The 20,780-nt window shown below is 37.3% G+C and overlaps 1 protein-coding gene across 2 annotated transcripts in view; it reads left to right on the top strand.

Annotated features, from left to right (window-relative positions):
• The window catches only part of LOC150092029 (BPTF-associated chromatin complex component 1), a 100,117-nt gene that overhangs the window by 19,039 nt on the left and 60,298 nt on the right, over positions 1 to 20,780 (top strand). The window contains exon 3 of one of the 2 annotated variants that reach the window (XM_090386665.1): positions 12,033 to 12,134. The exons of the other annotated variant lie outside the window; for it this stretch is intronic. Coding sequence (XP_090242791.1) covers positions 12,033 to 12,134 — 102 coding nt within the window. The remainder of the gene's footprint in view (positions 1 to 12,032; positions 12,135 to 20,780) is intronic. 2 annotated transcript variants of the gene reach the window in all.

Raw genomic sequence — 20,780 nt, 5'->3', positions numbered from 1 at the left:
ATATCAGCAACATGGTGTCACACAGATATGATGGATACAGAATTGGAATTTGATGAACTAATTTGGAATTTTGTATTTTAAGAAACGTAAAATCTAAGAAAGTGCATCCAGTTGACATGGGTGGACAATGCGGTGTTCAGTCAGTTTGGTGTGACGTAAGCACTGGGAAAGCAAAATTGAGAGTAGTATTAGTAATGGCTGCATGGGGCAAGAAAGCCTATGGCTTATGCTGCACCAGTCAAAAAAAAAAAAAAAAAACCTGAATAAGACAATGATAAAAAAATAATAATAATTAATAAAAGAAAAGGAAATTAAACCTATCATCCTATGCCCTTCCCTCACCTGAAGGTACTATCCAGTTGACCTTTGAATTTCCCCAAACTGTCAGCCTCTACCACCCATGTAGGCAACTTATTCCAGTGATTTATAACTCGCTGGTTAAAATAAAACTTCCTGCAGTCCAATCTAAACATTTCCCCCCGTAACTTGAATTTATGTATCCTAGTACTAGCATCATTTGTAACCTTGAAAATTTCATCCTCATTCATTTTACTGATGCCTCTCAGAGCCTTAAACACCTCAATCAAATCTCCTCTAAGGTGTCTAGTTTACAAACTCTGCAACCCACATATTCGAAGTCTTTCTTCATAAGGTCGCCCTTTTGCTGATCTCATCAGGCGAGTTACCCATCTTTGCACCCTTTCAAGAAGCTTGATGTCTTTCTTTAGGTGCGGTCTCCAAACTTGAACACAGTATTCCGAGTGTGGTCTATTAAAAACCTTATATAATGGGATTATCACGTCCCTATCTCTACTTGCAAAAGTTCGATAGATCATCGATAGGACACCATGGGCCTTCCTTGCAACCTGTTTACAATGCTCAGAGAATTTTATGTCTGACGATCATATCACCCAAGTCCCTTTCCTCCAGTACTGGGTTTAGTTGAACTCCACCAAGTGAATAAGTTATTTTTGGATTACTGTTTCCCAGGTTGGATTAAAGCATAGCTGCCATTTTTCTGGCCATTCCTGAAGTCTGTCTAGGTCTCTCTGAAGAAGCTCCGCTTGACAGTGATCATTAACTACTCCACCAATTTTAACATCATCTGCAAATTTAGACATCATGCCCTCTATCCCTTCATCGATGTCGTGTATGAAAATTAAAAACAACAGTGGTCCTAATACTGATCCATGGGGGAACCCCACTTCTTACATTAACCCAATCTGAGGAATAGCCATTTATCGCAACCCTCTGCCTCCTGCCCTGAAGCCATCCTGCTATCCATCTAAGGATTTTCCCAGTGATTCCAACCTGTTGCAGCTTATAAAGCAACCGCTCATGTGGGAATGAGTCAAAAGCTTTGCTGAAATCTAAATAAACAATGTGAAATTATTCCCTAAATCCAGCTCGTGAGTGACCCTTTCAAAATAGCGAACCAGATTTGTTAAACACGATTTTCCCTTTACAGAACCATGCTGAGTATCCTTGAGAATTTCAATTCAATCCAAATGATCCTGAATTCCACCCTTGATCATTGACTCCATGATTTTCCCTACCACTGAAGTCAGACTGACAGGTCGATAATTTCCCACTTCACTCTTAGAGCCACCCTTATGTATGGGAGATACATTGGCACTTTTCCAATCCAATGGAATCTCCCCAGAGTCTAGTGATGCTTGCATAATTAGCCTCAATAGTTCAATGCACTCACTTGCTGCTTCCCTTAAGATTATAGGGTATATTCTATCAACTCCAGGAGCTTTACTGGCTTGTAGGCTCAAAATGTTTTTTCATTAAATAGTCTTGCGAAATTTCAATATCATTAATTACATATTTTTCAACTTCGCTCCCATAATTTCCCATTGCCACAAAAGGTTTTTCATTTGTAAATATCGATGCAAAATAATCGTTGAGTTCATCTGCAACGGCAGCTGGTGTATTTAATACTATCCCCTTTCCCTTACGTAAAGGTGCGATCTGGTTTGTCTTGCTCTTCTTGGCATTTATATGTGTGAAGAGAAGGAGTGTGTTATAGTCCTAATTTTTGGCTTTTTTTTTTTTTTTTTTCGGCTGATGCTGTATAAGCTTGCTTTCTTGCATCATGTGCATTTGCTAATGGCTCTGATTAGTACAATGAACAACTATATACAGTGGACCAGTAAATCAGAATATCTTACAAGGGGGGGGGTCAACTTCCCAGATATTGACTGGAACTTGTGGATTGGTCATTTGCAAACTAGCAAGGCTTATGTGGAATTAATGGATGATTGTTTTCTACCTAGCAGCATGTTCGAGAGGCAAACAGGGAGAGTAATACTCTTGATCTGATTATTAGCAGTGATTATTCATGCAGTAAGAATCTACACATAAAGGAACCATTAGGTGGCAGTGATCACAGAGTACTGATGTGGGATTCCATCAAAGATGTAACTACCATAAAGTTTAAAGGGAAGGGTTTTTGCTTTTGTAAAGGTGACTACAGTGATCTCAGTTTTTAAATTGTATACAATGGGATCAACTGATGAAGTTACCAACAGCAAATTTTAAATGGGAATCATTCAAGGAATTAATCTTGAAAACTAATAGGCTTTTCATACCAACTAAGAAATACCGTTCAAGGTTTAGGCTTAAATTATTGTCAGATGAACTAATCAGACTCTTAGCAGAGAAGAAAAATGAATGGGTTGCATATAAAGTATCAGGAGACAGAGATGAATATGGTAGGTATAAGATGGTGTGAAATCAAGTCACAAAGGAGATTAGGCAATCAAAGGCAGATTACGAGAAATCTTTGGCAATGGATGCAAAGAAAACACTTCTTTGCTTATGTAAACTCTAAAAGGAAGGGGATGAATGAGATTGTTCCACTTGATATTGATGGTTCGATTGTTCATGATTCTGCTCAGGTAGCTGACAAATTGAATGAGTATTTCACATCTACATTCACACATGAGGAATTCTGTAAGGAAGTGGAGGCCAGAAGCTTATCAAACCAAAAAGGAGTTATATGAATATGTAATAACTAATAGCAAAGTGGAGGAGAAATTGTTGAAGTTAAGCATAAGAAAGGCACCTCCAGGGGTGGATGGGATTTATTCAATTATATTGAAGGAGGCAGCAAAGGACGTGAGCAGGTTCTTCGATTGTGAGAGCATTCTTGGCCTAAGGGAAGTTCCCCACGGACTGGAGGTGTGCAAATGTATCCCCAATTCACAAAGGGGGTTCAAAGGGTGACACGAATAATTATAGGCCTGTTAGTTTAACTTCTATTTGGGGGAAAATAATGGAGTTACTGGTTAAAGAGGTGATATAGGATCACCTAGACAAGACAGCAGTAATAGTTCAGACACAGCATGGGTTTGTTAAGGGGAAGCCTTGTCTGACCAGTTTGATTTGATACTACCATGTGGTCACAAAGGAACTGGATGCAAAAAATAATTTCAATATCATATACAGTTAGTCCTTGTATAGCACGATAGTTGTGTTCCTAGAAACCCTCGTGAAATGCAAAATCGTGCAATATAAACGACAGGACCTATGGGAAAAATAGGGTTAGGTGCCAACCACCCAAGATTGAACGCACATTTGTAACCAAATGTGTCAATAAAAACTTACGTATTTTATTTTATTACAACTATTACGTAATAAAATATTGCTAATGCTTTTGCTTCTATCATAAGCAAACTTGTTTTTTGTTTGATTTTCTATCCAAACAGATGAAAGCTGTTCCATCTCTCCCAATTTTTTGTCACGTAATCTAATGGATTTTAATTACACTTTGATTTGTTCCTGCTATGAAAGGTTTTGTCTCTGCATTCTTTGTAATTCTCGGCATTGCCTCATTTAGGTCTGTAGCACGTGCAATATCACATGGTCTTTCATTTAGCTCAGTGTTTCACAATTTCATATTTTTTTCTCTATCGATAAAGGCGGACTGGCCATACGCCTTACCAGGGATACCACAGTGGGTCGCAGGCCATGTGATTTTGGCCATAAATGCTAGTATGAGGTCATTACAAATTTTCCCGGTAATAATTTTTAGCATTAGCATTAGTAGAGGCATATGATGCAAGAAAGCAAGCTTATGCAGCATCAGCTAAAAAAAAAAAAAAAAAAAAGCCACTCCCATTTCACCCCTCCGTTTGTTCGAAATACCTGTCCAGCTGAGCCTTAAATTTATTAGGCCATCAACTTCCACAACAAGGGATGGGAGTCTGTTCCACCAACCAACTACCCGCTGGCCAAAGGCAAATTTCCGCACATCTTTCCTACATCTGTCTTTCCTCAATTTGAATTTATGCCCTCTCAGTTAATTATTCTAAGCAAGAGAAAGAATCCCATCGGCATTGAGCATACTCAAACCATTCAAGGCTTTATACACCTCTATCAGATCACCTCGCCGGTGCCTAGTCTCCAGACACTGTAATTTGCAAAACTTAAGCCTTTCTTTTGTAAGATCAAACCTTTGTTTCATTCACTAATCTTGTTGCCCTTCTGTACTCGTTCCAGCAGCTTTACCTTGAAATGAGGCCTCCAGACCTGTATACCGTACTCAAGGTGTGGCCTGACCATTGCCTTATACAAGGGAATAATCACCTCCTTATCCCTGCTAGAAAAATTCCTGTATATCATTGACAAGACACCATGGGGTACTCTTGCAGCCCGTCTTCACTGCTCAGGAAACTTTATATATGCCTGCACAATTACCCCCAGGTCCTTTTCACTCTGTGCCACTGTCAGTTTAGTACCACAAAGTTGATTGTTGAGGGGAATGAAGGGATCCTCTTACCAAGAGAGGCTTAAGTTCTGCAAATTGCAGTGGCTGGAGACTAGGCACCTGCGCATTGATCCGATTGAGGTGTATAAGTCCTTGAATGGGTTGAGCACGCTGAATTCTGAAGGGATTCATCCACTTGTTCAGATTATGAACCTAAGGGGGCATAAACTCAAATTAAGGAAAGACAGATGTAGAATAGATGTATGGAAATTTGCCTTTTAACCTGCGAGTGATTAATTGCTGGAACAAACTGGCATCTGTCGTTGTGGAAGTTGATAGGTTAAATAAATTTAAGGAGGAACTGGACAAACATTTAGAGGGAATGGTTGTTTGAAAATTTTTTTTTTTTTTTTTTGGCTGATGCTGCATAAGCTCATACACTTGCTTTCTTGCATCACATGCCACTATTACTACTACATCGCATGCCACTATTACTACTATTACTACAACAGCTAAATGGTCAGAGATACAATGGTACACAACATTCCACTCCCCATACACCTTTAAATCGCTAGCCTTCACAGAGTTCTGTGTCACACGTACAAAGAATACAACACGGAGATGAGGGCAATTCCTGGTGCCATCATACAACTAACACACTTTACTTTGCACACCAAAAACTGCCTCATAACAGACAGTAGTTCATAGTCCAAGGCCCTACATTTGAGTTGTCTTTCCTTGTGTCAGATTCTCACTATTATGGTAGTGTATTTCTTGACTTTTGAGGCCAAGTAGTGAGATGAGGATGGAAGGTCAATTTCATATCCAGAATTATTCCTGGGTATTTTAGTTCTGACATCAGTGTAATGGAGGTCTTGTCAACTTTATGACCGAAGGCATTTGGAGACATGGAGAACTTTTCAGAAGGATACAGTTAGACTTTCCACTAGAGAAGTCCAACTTGTGGGTAGTGGCCTAGTGTTGAAGTTTGCTGGGGGAAAAGTTAGTGTGGATTTCGAGAACTAGACGTCCATCTCAAGAAATTTGTATAAAACGATAGACAAGGAAAAGGGTCCCAGAACTGCACCTTGAGGACAACCCCAGATGACAAATCTCTGGCGATCTTCTGGAACTTAGCTGAGACGGCAGATCTTTGGTTAAGATATGATTTTACACTGTTATACAGATTGAGTGGGATTCTGGCCTGTCAGAGTCAATGGAGAATGCTTGGTCACCAGAGCAGGTCAAAGACTCTGACGACATCAACAGCAGTGGCAAGAGAATATTTTTCTATGGTGCTGGTTGCCTTGGAGATAAGCTGATGGATGGAACTTCTGTAAAGGAACCAAGTTTAAATCCATATTGTTTGGGTCAAAAGAGGTTAGCATTAGCATAAGGTACACAGTGTTCTCCCCAGGACCTATCAAATGGGTGCACCACCCAGTGAATTTAACTGACTGCCTGGCTAAAATTTAAGCAATTCTCGCGGTACTGTATGGTACTGCTCACTGATCTCAAACAATATTAATTCAAACATACTATGCAATCGAGGTCAGTGTGACAGGAGCATATAATGTTAAATTATTCAATTAATTTTTGCTATGGATTGCTTAAATCACATTTATAAATAACAGAAAATTTTATAATATTACAAAGTATTACGCTTCCCTACCTGGCTACTTCATAATGTCACCCGGCTGGCAAAAATTTCTGGGGAGAACACTGATACATTAAGTCTGTAATGAAGAAGTTTTCAAGAAGTTTAGCAAGGAGAGGAAAAAGAGTAATCAGCCTATATGACTTTGGTTGTTCTGGTGGCTTGTCTTGGCTTTTTAAGATAAGTTTGAGATTACTTTTTTCCAGCTGTAGGGCAAGGTTTCATTAGAAATAATTATTAAAGATAACTAGTAGGTGTTCTGGATAGCAGGCTGCAAATTGTTTGACAATATCAACCTCTAAGACAGTGGTTTTCAACCGGGGTGTTGTGGCACCTAATGTGCCGCAACAACATTCTTGGGGTGCCGTGTAATTTAATTTGGGTTTAAGTTACTTAAAGTTATTATTATTATTTTGAAATTTATATATTTATTTCATTATAAAAAGGGTAAAGGATACAGTACAATGTCCATTGTGCCATATCTTTTTAATTTTGTGGTGATCTATAATTGATTTTTATTTAGTACATCTATATAAAGAATAAAATTATTATATATATAGGTATATATTAAAAGGTCGAAAACCACTGTGTTAGGTATTTCTTTTGGCCTAGGGGTTTTATGTTCTTTAGTTTTATCAAGTTCTGTTTTCAGTTTTAAATGGTTGTTCCTCCAGTATGGAAGGAATTATTGTTTTGACAAATTTGGGCTTAGATCTCCATGTTTGGTTGACAGTTAGTGGGAATTAAGGCATCAAGCAAGTTATTGACAGTTAAGCCATAATTAGGCTTAACTTTTAAATTTTATTAAAATTTGAAATGATTATTTTTTTATTTATTTTTTGCATTAACACTACTAAGCAAGGACTAGGAAGACTAACCCAAAACACTTAGCATTATTTAAATTTAATGCTTTTAAAGGTATTCTGTTCAGATCTTGGTTATCTGTGTTATCTTTTGATGACCATATCAGATTGTGAGCATATTTGGCATGCCTAGTAAACTGGTTAAATAATGTGGCATTAGTATTAAAGTTATTTTTCTTAATTGCAGAGGGAAAAAATAATATTAAAAAAATTAGAAATTTGTGTCTTTCTAAGACTATCTCCAAGCTACAGTATTTTGTTTCAGATTCATTATTTGTGAACTGCAGTATCTATAAAAGTATGCAGGGTGATGTTGGTGGGGGGGGGGAAGAAGGAGCTATAATGAATAGTTAGTGTTCTCCTTCTCTGTCAGTACATAGTTAAATTCAAGATGTAAAGCTTACATGTACATTAGTTATTATTTATTGTTATTTGTTTTTTTTTAGGAGCATTAGCAACTAAGGCCATATTGCTCCGGGATATGCGGTGGTCATTCCCTGAAATTTCCACATCCTCCGTATTTGGTGGTGACGGGCTCGAACCCCGGTCTAATCAAGAAGTGTATGCTACACACTGCTGCTCCTTCCCACCTGGCTACGGAGGTGCCATGAACATTAGTGAAGTCTCACTTCTCATGCAACATGAGCTTAGTTTTTGTGTATACATTCAGGAATATATTTTTATTTGTAATTTTCTACACAACAATTATACCTTTTATATACCCCAAAGTGTTTGTTTTTTGGCATCAGTACCTTCGAGCTGCAACATTAATTAGTTACCTAACAGCACAAGATAATTTTTTTCCAAGAGCACCTTTGGGAAAGAAAAATGGGTCTAAAAAATAAGATTGTATTAGAGACTGTATCATCCTTTTTTTTTTTTTTTTTTTTTTTTTTTAACGAAGAGAAATAACATGTATGCTGTGAAAGATTTAATTATATTTAGAATAGCAAAACTTGTTTCTTAAACAGTGTTAAATACTGAGTATCCCCAAACCTCCTTTATAAAACTAAAATGGTTTGTGAATAGGGTACGAACCTGAAATCATGTCCAGTTGATAAAGGATATCTTTAGAAGTATTTGGCGATATTCAGTGTGGGCATCTTTAATTACTCTGCATTTCCTTGTGGTAATGTGGCAGAGCTCTGTCTTACTGAAAAATCAAGCGCCATCATTGTCATTCTGCTGTTGGAGCATAAGGAAACTCTGTAACTTGACATAATGTCTGTGACAGTAGCTTCCCCAAAGAAGAAATGTCTATACACTTTGCGACATCTCATTGTGCAAAATATTGAATTCTGCCTTGATTTGGGTGCCTCCATAGCCAGGCAGGCAGAGCAGCAGTGCATAGCACATGCTTCTTGATTAGCCTGGGGTTCGAGCTCGTGACCACCAAATACGAGGATGCGGAAAGGTCAGGAATAACCACCACATATCTCCGGAGCAATATGGCCTTAGTTACTAATGTTCCTAAAAACCAAATAACAAACAAACTGCCTTGATTACAGTTTTACAATTATGATGCCATCTGCTACAGGGTACTTATTTTCCACTTGCTGAATAAAAACTTGAAGTTATCCTCTATCACCTGGAAGTGGTTTCAGATACCTTACCTGCACAGTGTTTTAACTCTGTAAAGGAAATTTGTGACCTCTATACTTAAATCCATCACTTTGTGTTTTTGTTCCTTTGTAGGGAGAAATTTGGTGCAAATTTCCTCATGTCCAGTATTTCAGATTTTGTTCATTGGTTTCACCACTGACATAAAAGTTGCCTTCATTGAAAAGGATGTCCTTGCTGAAATTGTCATTTTATTTGAAGTGGCCTTGATTCACTGGTATTTCATGTAACAGTCTGTGTTATCTTTTGACAATTTCTGAAAAACTGTGACTTATAATGGATCTGGCTGTCTGAAGGATTTTGTGGATAATAATTTTGTTATCCCCACCATCCTATAATACTCTTTATAATGATTTCTTTGAACCACCCATTTTTTTTTGCTGTTGTGTGTTGTTTCATAAAACAATGGATCAGCCATGATGTGATAGTCCACAATGCTTTTCAGTGCCTTTGAATTTCTGAAGCACTTTTCAGCAATAGCATGTGATATACTGTTGTTGCAAAATTGCTGAACATAAACAGTAGACACAGCTATTATGTTCAATATGGAAAATTAGAGTTAAAAAAATTTAGAAAATTAATTCATTTTCAGCTGAGGTTTACAAAAACAAATCAAATGTGCTCGAAAATAACAATGCTTACATTCATACATTGTGTTACATTTCTGACACATTTTATTATAAAATACTGTATACTATACTCACAAATGTTTATCAAATCCTCACGTGTTGAGTAGCCATGTGGCAAGGTTTTTTTTTTTTTTTTTTTTTTTTTGAGAGCAGGCTGGTGGGGAGTGGTTATATCAGATATCATGTTGAAATTGTGATATTTGGTACAAAGATCTGGAAACTTATTCTAAAAACATCTTGAAACCTTGGATCAGGGCTGCTGTTTCAATTTATTGCAGTGTTTCTGTGTAGCATGGGAAAGGACTATGGAATTTGACCTTAAACTTCCTTGTGGTCTGAAAAACACCATGCTGAAAATTTGGTGTCATGCTGACTTTTCCTTCTTGAGTAAGTAAAAGTCTGTACTTTCTAAAGGGCCCAAATATAAAATTTCATGAAAATCTATCCATTAGAAGTTGAGTGGTTACATATGGACATAGGGAGCGACATGGTGAAGAGATGTGCCTAAAAAGACAGGGTAATTTATTATGATTTGAACCAGTGACTCTCATATGGGGTGCTATGAGCTTGTGAAATACTCTTCAGACTAATGAAAATTTTCTCTTCTTTAGGTGTACCATGAATATAGTGTTTCACTCCAGGGGTGCCTTGTGTGACAAAAGTTTGAGAATAACTTAGGATGATTTTTATAGGATGAATACAAAAAAGCCTCATCAAAACAATGTAGAAATGAATTAGAGCATGTGACAACGAAAAATTAGAACAGTGCTTGCTAACAGTGGGTGTCCACAGAAAATGGTTAATAAAATTATTACCTAAATATATGGATAATATTTATGTTCAGGATTATTGAACAGAAAGAGTTCAAAAATGCAGTCACTACACTGTATCCAGCAAATATTGGTTGGGAGCACTTATATTTTATTGAGTTAAAGCACTCAATAAAATATAAGTAACATTTTAAGGGAATTTATTCCTTAGTTTAGTAGGTGTATTATTCACAAAACTACTTGATTAAGGAAAATGTTTGAGACTGATAGAAGGTTTGAAACCTGAATAGCTGAACATTGGAAACGTGTAGAAAAGGGAAATACAAAGAAATCAGTATTTGTAAAACATGCATAGAAATGTCCTGATATGTTTAATTTAAATAGCTTCAAAATAATTTGGTAGTGGGAAAGAGATTTCATCAGAAAGAATGTTAAGGAAGCTATATATTTAAAAAAAAAATTAATGATAGATGGAAATAATGGGAGTGATATTGAAATATTATGGACGAATTTAAATATTGTGGATGAATATTAAAGTTTTGAGGATATGTGAGAGTAAAATTAATTTTTTTTTATTTTATTTGGGAGGAGGGAATCAATTTTTATATAGGTTGTTTCAGTTAAAATGCACAAGGGTCTATTTTGCTTATATTTAGGTTTATGCTGTTCATCACTGGACCTTTTTTGTCATATTTGTTCATATTTGGACTGAATTTTTAAATTTTTTGTTGAAATTGAACTGTGTTGTCATTTAGTTTTTACTATTTCTGAATTAAAATCTTGCCTATCAATTGCTTTTTTCTCAATATAAAAGTTGTTCCACCTCCTCCAGTTCAGCCTAAAAACAATTTTAGGCTGAACTGGAGGAGGTATGTAAATGAATGTAAACCAATTTTGTTTGGATTCAAAAAACAAAATGAACATGATGGTTGTGTGATGTTTGCTGTTCCATGCATGCATTTAGCTGTGAATGGCTGGCTTTAGTGCAGTTGTCATGTCTCCATATGCTACAACCTGTGTGTGTGTGTGTGTGTGTGTGTGTGTGTGTTTCAAATAAAATAATTTTATTTTCCTTTCAGAAGTAGAAAATGACATTTTTAAACTAAACTGTAAGGGAACAACTTTCCCGTTGAGAAAAGAAGCAGTTGATTAGGCAAATTTTTAATTTAGAAATTGTAAAATATAAATAGTAATACTTAGTCCAATTTTAACGTCAAATTAAAAATTTCAGCATATCTATTAATGTTGGATAAATTGGGATTGAGGGTATGTTTGGTGTGCCTGATTACCTATTGCTTGGTCAGCGCTCTCTTATGAGATCATCTGCCTTCTCATACAATAGTTTTATTTCCAGTTTGTGGTCAGTTGCAAGTGATCAAGATTTCATGTTATTACATGAAACCTCTGTCATTCTTTAAAAATTATTACAGGAAATTATTTTGGAGTACCGTGTCTTAATTTACAATTAACTCTAAAAAAACTTTTCTCCCTTTCCATGTGAATTTCATTGAAGTGATTTGATATCATTCATTATTACCAACCATCATGTCCATGTAGTAGTATCATTTCCATTCTTTCTGCTTTTGTTAATGCTGTTATCAGACCTTTTTAAGTACCCATCTATAACAAATGTAGTTCATTTCCCTTATCTTTGGACTTCATGGATTCCCTGTATCATTAATTGCAGTTTTTCTGAAATTATTTTTTTTATGTTTATATCTTCTAACTTTGATATGGATAGCATTTGATTATGGTAGATTTGGTTTCTTCTGTTAGTGGAAAATGGACTGATGAAGAAATTGAAATGCTGAGAACTTCTGTAAGACGCTTTGGAGATGACCTGAATAAAATCAGTGATCACATAAAGAGCAGGACAATGTAAGTGAAGTTAAAATTGCTTTTTTGGTGATGAATTTCTAGGAATTTTTTTGAAATTAAGGGTGGAAAAAAATTATGGTCCTGTTTTCTGTTTTTTAGAGGTTAATTATGATTTATGGAAATAACTTTTGGAGTCACCATGCCCTGATAAACCATAACACATGATGAGTCATGTACTATCTGGTGGCCCTACTTCTTGATTAACTTTGTAACTTCCTGCAGCATAGTTTCCATTGTAAAAGACCTTGGAAAACTGTCCTTTTTTCAGTTGGCCACTACTTGGCTTACCTTCCAAAGATCTAATGAAATGGTCTTCCTGTAACATTTCAGCATTTATAATACACAGAAATCAATCACGAAGACTTAATTTTAATCTTCTGATAATTAAAGAGGGTTATGTCAGTGCTGGTGCCTCCATAGCCAGGTGGGCAGGAGCAGTAGTGCGTAGCATACGCTTCTTGAATAGAACGGGGTTTGAGCCCTTGACCACCAAATGCGGAAAGGTCCGGGAATGACCACCACATATCCCTGGAGCAATATGGCCTTAATTGCCAATGCTCCTAAAAACCAAATAATAATACAGGCATACCTCGAATAACGAATAGGATGCGTTCCGCGAAATTACTTTGTTAAGCAAAACTTCGTTTTCAGAGGTAAAAATACTATGGCCGGAATAGGGATACGTTCCTACGTAAAGAAAAGCTTTTTTTTCTTTTTCGAACAAAGAAAAGTTTTATTAAATAAACAGTCAACTTACATACAAAGTGAAATCACATTTTAAAATATGAGTCTAAAGTTGATTGCTTATGCTTTTTTTCTCTTTCATTTAACAATTGCCTAGAGGAGTTATTGCATTTAACACTGATCGCTTAACAATAAAACTTCTTCCTAAATCAGGATCATTTTCACTAAAAAAATTTAAAACGTTTTCAATGTCATTTAAGCACATTTTTAAATCTTTGGTTAACACTTTTTCAGCAGGAACTTCTTTAACTTCGTCTTCATTATCTTTGTCTTCGTTGCTAACAAGGTTTTCTAAATCTTCCACTGAAAAACCATCATCTTCTGCATTCAATAAATTTCTAACATCCTCTTCATCGACATTTTCGAAACCTATTGATTGAGCCATCTGGATAACTTCATTTCTAATTTCTTGGATGTTATTTTCTTCTTCTAGTACAACTTCTGGCCATATTTTGCGCCAAACTCCATTTAAGCATTTCTTAGTGACTTCTTTCCAAGAACTATCAATGTTTTCAATTGCGTTTTTAATGGTGTAGTTTTTCCAAAAAGTTAACTGTCATTTCCTCTTTATCCTCTAGTTCAGTTAAATTGCTTAATGTTCGACGCAGATAATAAGCTTTAAATGATGCTATTATTCCCTGATCCAATGGTTGAATCAGGGAAGTTGTGTTTGCTGGAAGAAACATAACTTTGACAGGAATGCATGTGTCCAACGTGTTAAGATCAGTAGGATGTCCCGGAGCATTGTCTAACAACAAAAGAGCTTTTTTTTCAAAGTTGTTTTTTTGACAATACCGTTTTACTTCAGGACAAAAGTCGTTAACAAACCAATCAGTAAATAACTCCTTGGTAACCCACGCTTTTCTATTTGCTTTCCATATTACAGGTAAATTCATTTTTATGTTACCTTTTAACGCCCTCGGATTTTCTGAATGGTAAACTAATAACAATTTTAATTTATAATCGCCTCAGGCATTTGATCCAAAGAGTAACGTTAAACGGTCTTTGGCTGCTTTGAACCCAGCAGCTGATTTTTCTTCAATAGAAATGAAGCTTTTTGTTGGTAGCCGTTTCCAGAACAAACCGCTTTCGTCAACACTGAACACCAAATTTGGTGGAAAATTTTCACGTTCAATTATTTCCTTTAGTTTTCCTGGAAACTTATTTGCAGCTTCTGTTAATTTTACACTATGAATCCTGGCCCGTTTTTTAAATTTCTCGAACCAACCACGAGAAGCCCCAAAGGTTTCCGTAATTTCTTCAGTTTGTTTAGATTTCAGGTGATTAAACTGGAATGTTTTTTTTTTTTTTTTTTTTATGTTAAATGGGGCTTGAAATTGCGGACTTCGTTATATCGAAGCTTCGTTATCAGAGGTAACGTTAACCGAGGTATGCCTGTAATGTCAGTGCTGTGTTTTAATTTAAACAAAATCTATACGAGTAATATCAATGCCAATTTATGAATTCCTCAAGTATTGTGTTTCCAATTGAACTGCATTATTAATTGTTTTGTTATTGAAGGAGTTTGACCATAAAAAAATAAAAACCAAACATTTTCTTAAGCCTGCTCTTCCATGTTAATTATCTGATATTGAAAAACAAGAATTTAAAATTAGTTCTATCTGTTCCATCCAATTATCAAAGTGCACTACCATCACCTTTGTTCCATGCATCTCCCAGTGGAAGTGCTGGCTGGCTTCAGCTGTTTAATGATGTTAATTTCTTTCAATTTTTGCTTATTGTCAATAAAGATAACACCCAAAAGGGTGTTTTTTAACATGGGGAAAAAAAAAAAAAAAGTTTAAAGCATGGAAAATGGTTTTTTTTTTTAAAAATAATTTAAAATATACTCTTTTAATATTTAAAAAATGGATTATTTGCAATTGTGTTCGTAATAGAATGAAAATAAAGGATGACATCAAGAAGTATACAATTTAAAATTTTTTTAATGTGCCAATTTTAAGGTTATAAAATGGCATACCTGATCCCAAGGTATGTCTGTCAGTGAGAAGCAAATTTGTGTACCTGTCAAGAGGGCTAAGAGAATATTCTTAAGAAAATAGCATAAATATGCATGCTTTCAGGAGTAGGCAATTAGCGAACGATGGATCGGTCTGGGATTATTTTTTTTCCCCTAAGGACTCACTGTGTCTTCACATGCTTGTGGAATCTCTCTCTCTCTCTCTCTCTCTCTCTCTCTCTCTCTCTCTCTCTCTCTCTCTCTCTCTCTCTCTCTCTCTCTGTGTGTGTGTGTGTGTGTGTGTGTGTGTGTGTGTGTGTGTGTGTGTGTGTGTGTGTGTGTGAAATATGCCTATTAGCAAAGGCACATGATGCAAGAAAGCAAGCTTATACAGCATCAGCCAAAAAAAAAAAAAAAAAAAAAAACCCTTATTTCACCCATCCACTCGCTCCAAATGGTTGTCAAATTCTGCCTTGAATCTATTTAAGCTATCAATTTCTACAATGACAGATGGAAGTTTGTTCCACCAATCAACCACACGCTGGCTAAAGGCAAACTTCCACATCTATTCTACAACCGTCTTTCCTCAATTTGAATTTCTGCCCTCTCGGCGATTATTCTGAGCAAGAGGAAGAATCCCATCCACATGAGCATGCTCAAACCATTCAAGGCTTTATACACCTCTGTCCACCTCGCAGGTGCCTAGTCTCCAGACACTGTAATTTGCAAACCTTAAGCCTTTTTTCGTAAGAGCATCCCTTTGTTCCATTCACTAATCTTGTTTAGCATTAGCTTTAGTAGAGGCATATGATGCAAGAAAGCAAGCTTCTGCAGCATCAGCCAAAAAAAAACCCTTTTCACTTCATCCCTCCGTTCGTTCGAAATACCTGTCTAGCTGAGCCTTAAATTTATTTAGGCTATCAACTTCCACAAAAAGGGATGGAAGTCTGTTCCATCAACCAACTACCCGCTGGCTAAAGGCTAATTTCCGCACACCTGTCCTACATCTGTCTTTACTCAATTGGAATTTATGCCCTCTCAGGTGATTATTCTGAGCAAGAGGCAGTATCCCATCAGCATTGAGCATGCTCAAACCATTCAAGGCTTTGTACACCTCTATCAGATCACCTCGCCGGTGCCTAGTCTCCAGACACTGTAATTTGCAAAACTAAAGCCTTTCTTCATAAGAGCAACCCTTCGTTCCGTTCGCTAACCTTGTTGCCCCTCTCTGTACTCGTTCCAGCAGCTCTACATCCTTCTTGAAACGAGGCCTCCAAACCTGTATACAGTACTCAAGGTGCGGCCTGACCATTGCCTTATACAAGGGAATAATCACATACTTATCCCTGCTAGAAAAATTCCTGTATATCATTGATAAGACACCATGAGCTACTCTTGCAGCCCATCTGCACTGCTCAGAGAACTTCATATATGCTTGCACAATTACCCCCAGGTCCTTTTCATTCTCTACCACTGTCAGTGTAGTACCACCGAGTTGATACGTTGCTATGGGGTTGCTGTTTCCCATATGTAGTACTTTACATTTGTCAATGTTAAACTTCATTTGCCACCTCTCAGCCCATCTGCTCAACTTCTCCAGATCCTATTGCAGCAGCAGCATAGCGTCAGTAGTGTCCTTAACAACCCTGCTAACCTTTGTATTGTCTGCAAACTTGGACATTAAGCTTGATATACCATCATCAATATTATTTATAAATACAGAAAACAACAATGGACCCAACACTGAACCCTGAGGGATTCCACTAATAACATTAGTCCACGATGAGCAGTGTCCATTAATTACCACTCTGTCTTCTGCCACTCAACCATCCCTTTATCCAAAGCAATAATTTGCCACCAATGCCACACTGCTAAAATTTGTGCAGCTGTCTTCCATGTGCAACAGTATCAAAAGCCTTTCTAAGATCCAAATATATATCAAAGTTATTCCCTGCATCCAATTCTTTTGTGACTACATCATAGTATCCAATCAAATTGGTCAGGCAAGACCTTCCCTTAACAAAACCATTCTGTGTCTGAGCTATATTGGCCGACCGGGCTAGCCGAGTGGGTAAAGTACCTGCCCGGCAACCCAAAGGTCGCGGGTTCGATTCCCGCCTCGGGCTTGGATCAAAGTACTGCAAAAACCTTGGGAGGTGCAATATGGCCACAGAAGCCGATGCGCCAACAACTACCAAATCAGTCTGAGCTATAACTGAATTCTTGTCAAGATGATCCTGCAGTGCCTCTTTAACCAGTGCTTCCATTAATTTTCCTGGAACAGAAGTTAAACTCACAGGTCTATAATTACTTGTGTCAGCCTTTGATCCTCCTTTGTGAATTGGGGTTACATTTGCACATCTCCAGTCTGTGGGTACCTCCCCTGAGTCCAAGGAAGCTCTCATAATTATGACTAATGGATTGCTTACTTCCTTTGCTGCCTCCTTTAATATAACTGGATAGATCCCATCCATCCCAGGTGCCTTGTATTTATCTTCAACAATTTCTCCTCCACTTTACTCTCAATTATTACAAGATCATGTAGCTCACTGCCAGTGTTTACTCCATCTATGGCATTTCCCTTCCTGAATAACTCCTCATGTGTGAATGTAGATGCAAAATATTGATTTAGTTTGTTAGCTACCTGAGCAGGATCATGAATAGTTGAACCATCGATATCAAGTGGACCAATCTGATTCATCCCCTTCCTTCTAGAGTTTACATAAGTAAAGAACTCCTTGCTGTTTTTCTTTGCATCCCTTGCCAAAGATTTCTTGTAATCTGCCTTTGCCTGCCTAACCTCCTTTGTAACTTGGTTACAGATCAACTTATATCTATCATAGGCTTCTGTGTCATATGTTAATTTATATGTATCCCATGCATTTTTCTTCTCTGCCATATATCTCATTAGTTCATCTGACATCCATTTAGGCCTGAACCTTGAACAATATTTCTTAGTTTGTATGTAAAGCCTAGTAGCTTCCAAGATAATTTCTTTGAATGCTTCCCATTTTGATTTTGCTGTTGGTAACATCATCATCAGTTGGTCCCACTGTATAGAATTTAAATACTGTCTCAAACCATCGTAGGCGCCTTTATGAAAGCAATAACCCTTCCCTTTACCCCTGATGGTAGTTACCTCCTTGAGTAAATCCCACTTCAGCACACTGTGATCACTGCCACCTAGTGGTTCCTGTATTTGCAGATTCTTAATGCATGAAGAATCACTACTGGTAATCAAATCAAGAGCATTGCTCCCTCTAGTTGCTTCCTGAACATGCTGATGTAGAAAACAATCATCCAATAAATACACAAAAGCCTTGCTAGTGTGTGAGTGACCAACCCACAAATTCCAGTCAATATCTGGGAAATTAAAATCCCCTATTATAAGACTCTCTGATTTACTGGCCCACTCTATTTCCCTGTACAGTTTCTTATTATACTCGTCAGAGTCATTAGGCCTATAGCTCGCTCCTACTCTCAATTTTGATCTCCCAATGCTTATGTCACACCAAACTAACTTGACACTGCACTGTCCAGCGATATCGATGGCTTCACTTCCTTGGATTTTATGTGTTTCTTAACTAATAGCATAATCCCTCCTCCCTTCCTATCCTGTCTATCCTTTCTGTAGACGTACTCCCCAAAATCCAGTTCTGCAATACTTATATCTGTGTGACACCATGTCTCTGATATCCCAACAATATCTGCCTTTGATGCTTTGAGCAGTACCTCAAATTTATTTACCAAACTCCTAGCATTGGTGTACACGCAAGTATACATGCACCTGTTCTTTTTCTTAGCTACCCTAACACAACCCATGTGTTTACTTGTACTGCAGTGACTCCCAGCAGTCTCTGAAATATCCTGCATCTTATTTTCCAAGCTGCTGCTCATTCCAATAGAAGCAGTGCAAGAATCACTTTCACCTCTGCCAGTGGCTACTGTTAATCTATTAGTTCTTGTATCCTCCCAATCTAGCAGTTTTCCGACCCACCTAACACTACCTCGATAGCATCAGCAAACATTCTTGCACCCTTTCTATTTGTGTATCCCATCCCTGTAGAAGCAGTCTCTCCTGTTAAGTACAGACCAGGCTGAAAAAAATTCTACCCCTTGAGCCCTGCACAATCTTTCCAGGGCCGAATTGATCGACAGGGCTCTCATCATATACTCCCTCTTATCGTGTCTGGGCAGAATTGCAGACACTTTCAAATTCAAATATCACCTTCCTTTGATAATTTTGTTTAGCCAGTAGAGAATGCAGAGGTCTTGTTATACAGTGGCGGACAAAAAAACTGTATCACTTGTTAATTTTTAAAATTTGTTTTGCACTGCATTGTTGGTTGCAGAAATGTTCGAAATGCATTTTTTAGATGGGATATATATCTCTCTGAATGAAATCCAATAAAAAGACTCCACCTGATATACCTAATTGCCATAAATATCTTCCCAAAGGGTAAAATGCAGAATTTATGGAAACACGAGAAATCATGCAAATGGCAATCATGACAACCAGACATAAATTTTATTGCATTTATGTGTACAAACTGAAATGAGAAGTTAACATAATAGTATTATGTACTGTAAAACAGTAATATAAGTCCTCAATATTTTGTTGTTCCTCCTCAATCTGCAATTACATCCTTGCAACAATCTGGCATAGAGTTAATCAACTTCTGGATATATGGTTGCCCAATTTCATGGTACCACATCCTTACAATGCTCTCCTGCAGCTGAATCTTACTTGTTGGCTTCTTCCGAGAAATTTTAGACAACATTATGTACCAGTAATTTTCAGTAGGGTTCAAATCTAGACTGTTGCCAGGCCAGTCCAACACTGTAATGCCAGCATTTCGGAGACTGCACCTTAAGGGAGAAAAATTAGGGAAAACATTGGTGTATGTATGTATGTATTAAGCCTTGTGAGACAAGAAAACAAACTCATCATTAAATCTAAATAGCACAAAACTTACCAATTCTGCTGTGTCCTGTTGAAAAATGCAGTTTTGGACGTCTGTGTGGTGATCCCTCATAACGGGTTTCAGGCACTCCTCCAAGATAGCAGTATGGGTTTCTGCATTCACCGTTCTGTTAATAAACTTAATTTGCCCCACCATTTTGGTTGTTATGCATACCCAGACCATCTGACTGGCAGGGACCTTTACAGTTGCTGTTATGCGGTCAGGATGGTAAGCCTCCGATTTTCGTCTCCTGACATATCGCTTCCCATCCGAGCCATGCAGGTTGAATTTCAATTCATCAGAAAAGATGACGGTGTCCCATTGCTCTTCTGTCCATGAAACATGCATTTTAGCCCAAGCAAGTCACTTCTTCCTCATTTGTTAGGTCAACAAAGGTTTCTTGGGCCAACAGACCACATTCTGAAAGCCGTCTTTCGATAATTCGTTCACTTGTTTCAACACCAGAGGCCATCTCAAAGTCCTGTTTTAGATCAGGAGCATTAGCATGGCGATTACGAAGGCATAGCCGTTTCAGATATCGATCTTGGAAAGGTGTAGTCACTCTCTTACGGCCTGATCCAGGTCTTCTCTTCACATCACCGGTTTCATGCTTTAATTTCAGCACCCAGGATACTGTTAACTGGTGGCAGCCTGTTTTATCAGCAGTAGCACATGTAGAAAGCCCTTCCTGTGATACAGTGCAACAGCTACACTTTTTTTCTTGGTGTCAACTGAACATATGGAGCCATGCTTACACCTCCACAAAACAGGATACTAATGGGCGAGCATACCCTTCCAATGCCGTATTTATAGAAATGGCTGATGCAATACCTTGCAAATACTACATGATACAATAGAAACGTTATCTGATGCAATACCTTTTCTTTGCAACAAACAAAATGACTGTAATCAAACAATATCTTATACATTTCACTACAAATGTTACTTTTTATAAAGTGATGCAATTTTCTTGTCTGC

Source organism: Mastigoproctus giganteus, chromosome 1, assembly GCF_048544385.1.
Source record: "Mastigoproctus giganteus isolate SK-2022 chromosome 1, ASM4854438v1, whole genome shotgun sequence".
In the NCBI taxonomy this organism is placed as follows: Eukaryota; Metazoa; Arthropoda; class Arachnida; order Uropygi; family Thelyphonidae; genus Mastigoproctus; species Mastigoproctus giganteus.
This window is presented reverse-complemented; position numbering and strand designations above follow the sequence as displayed.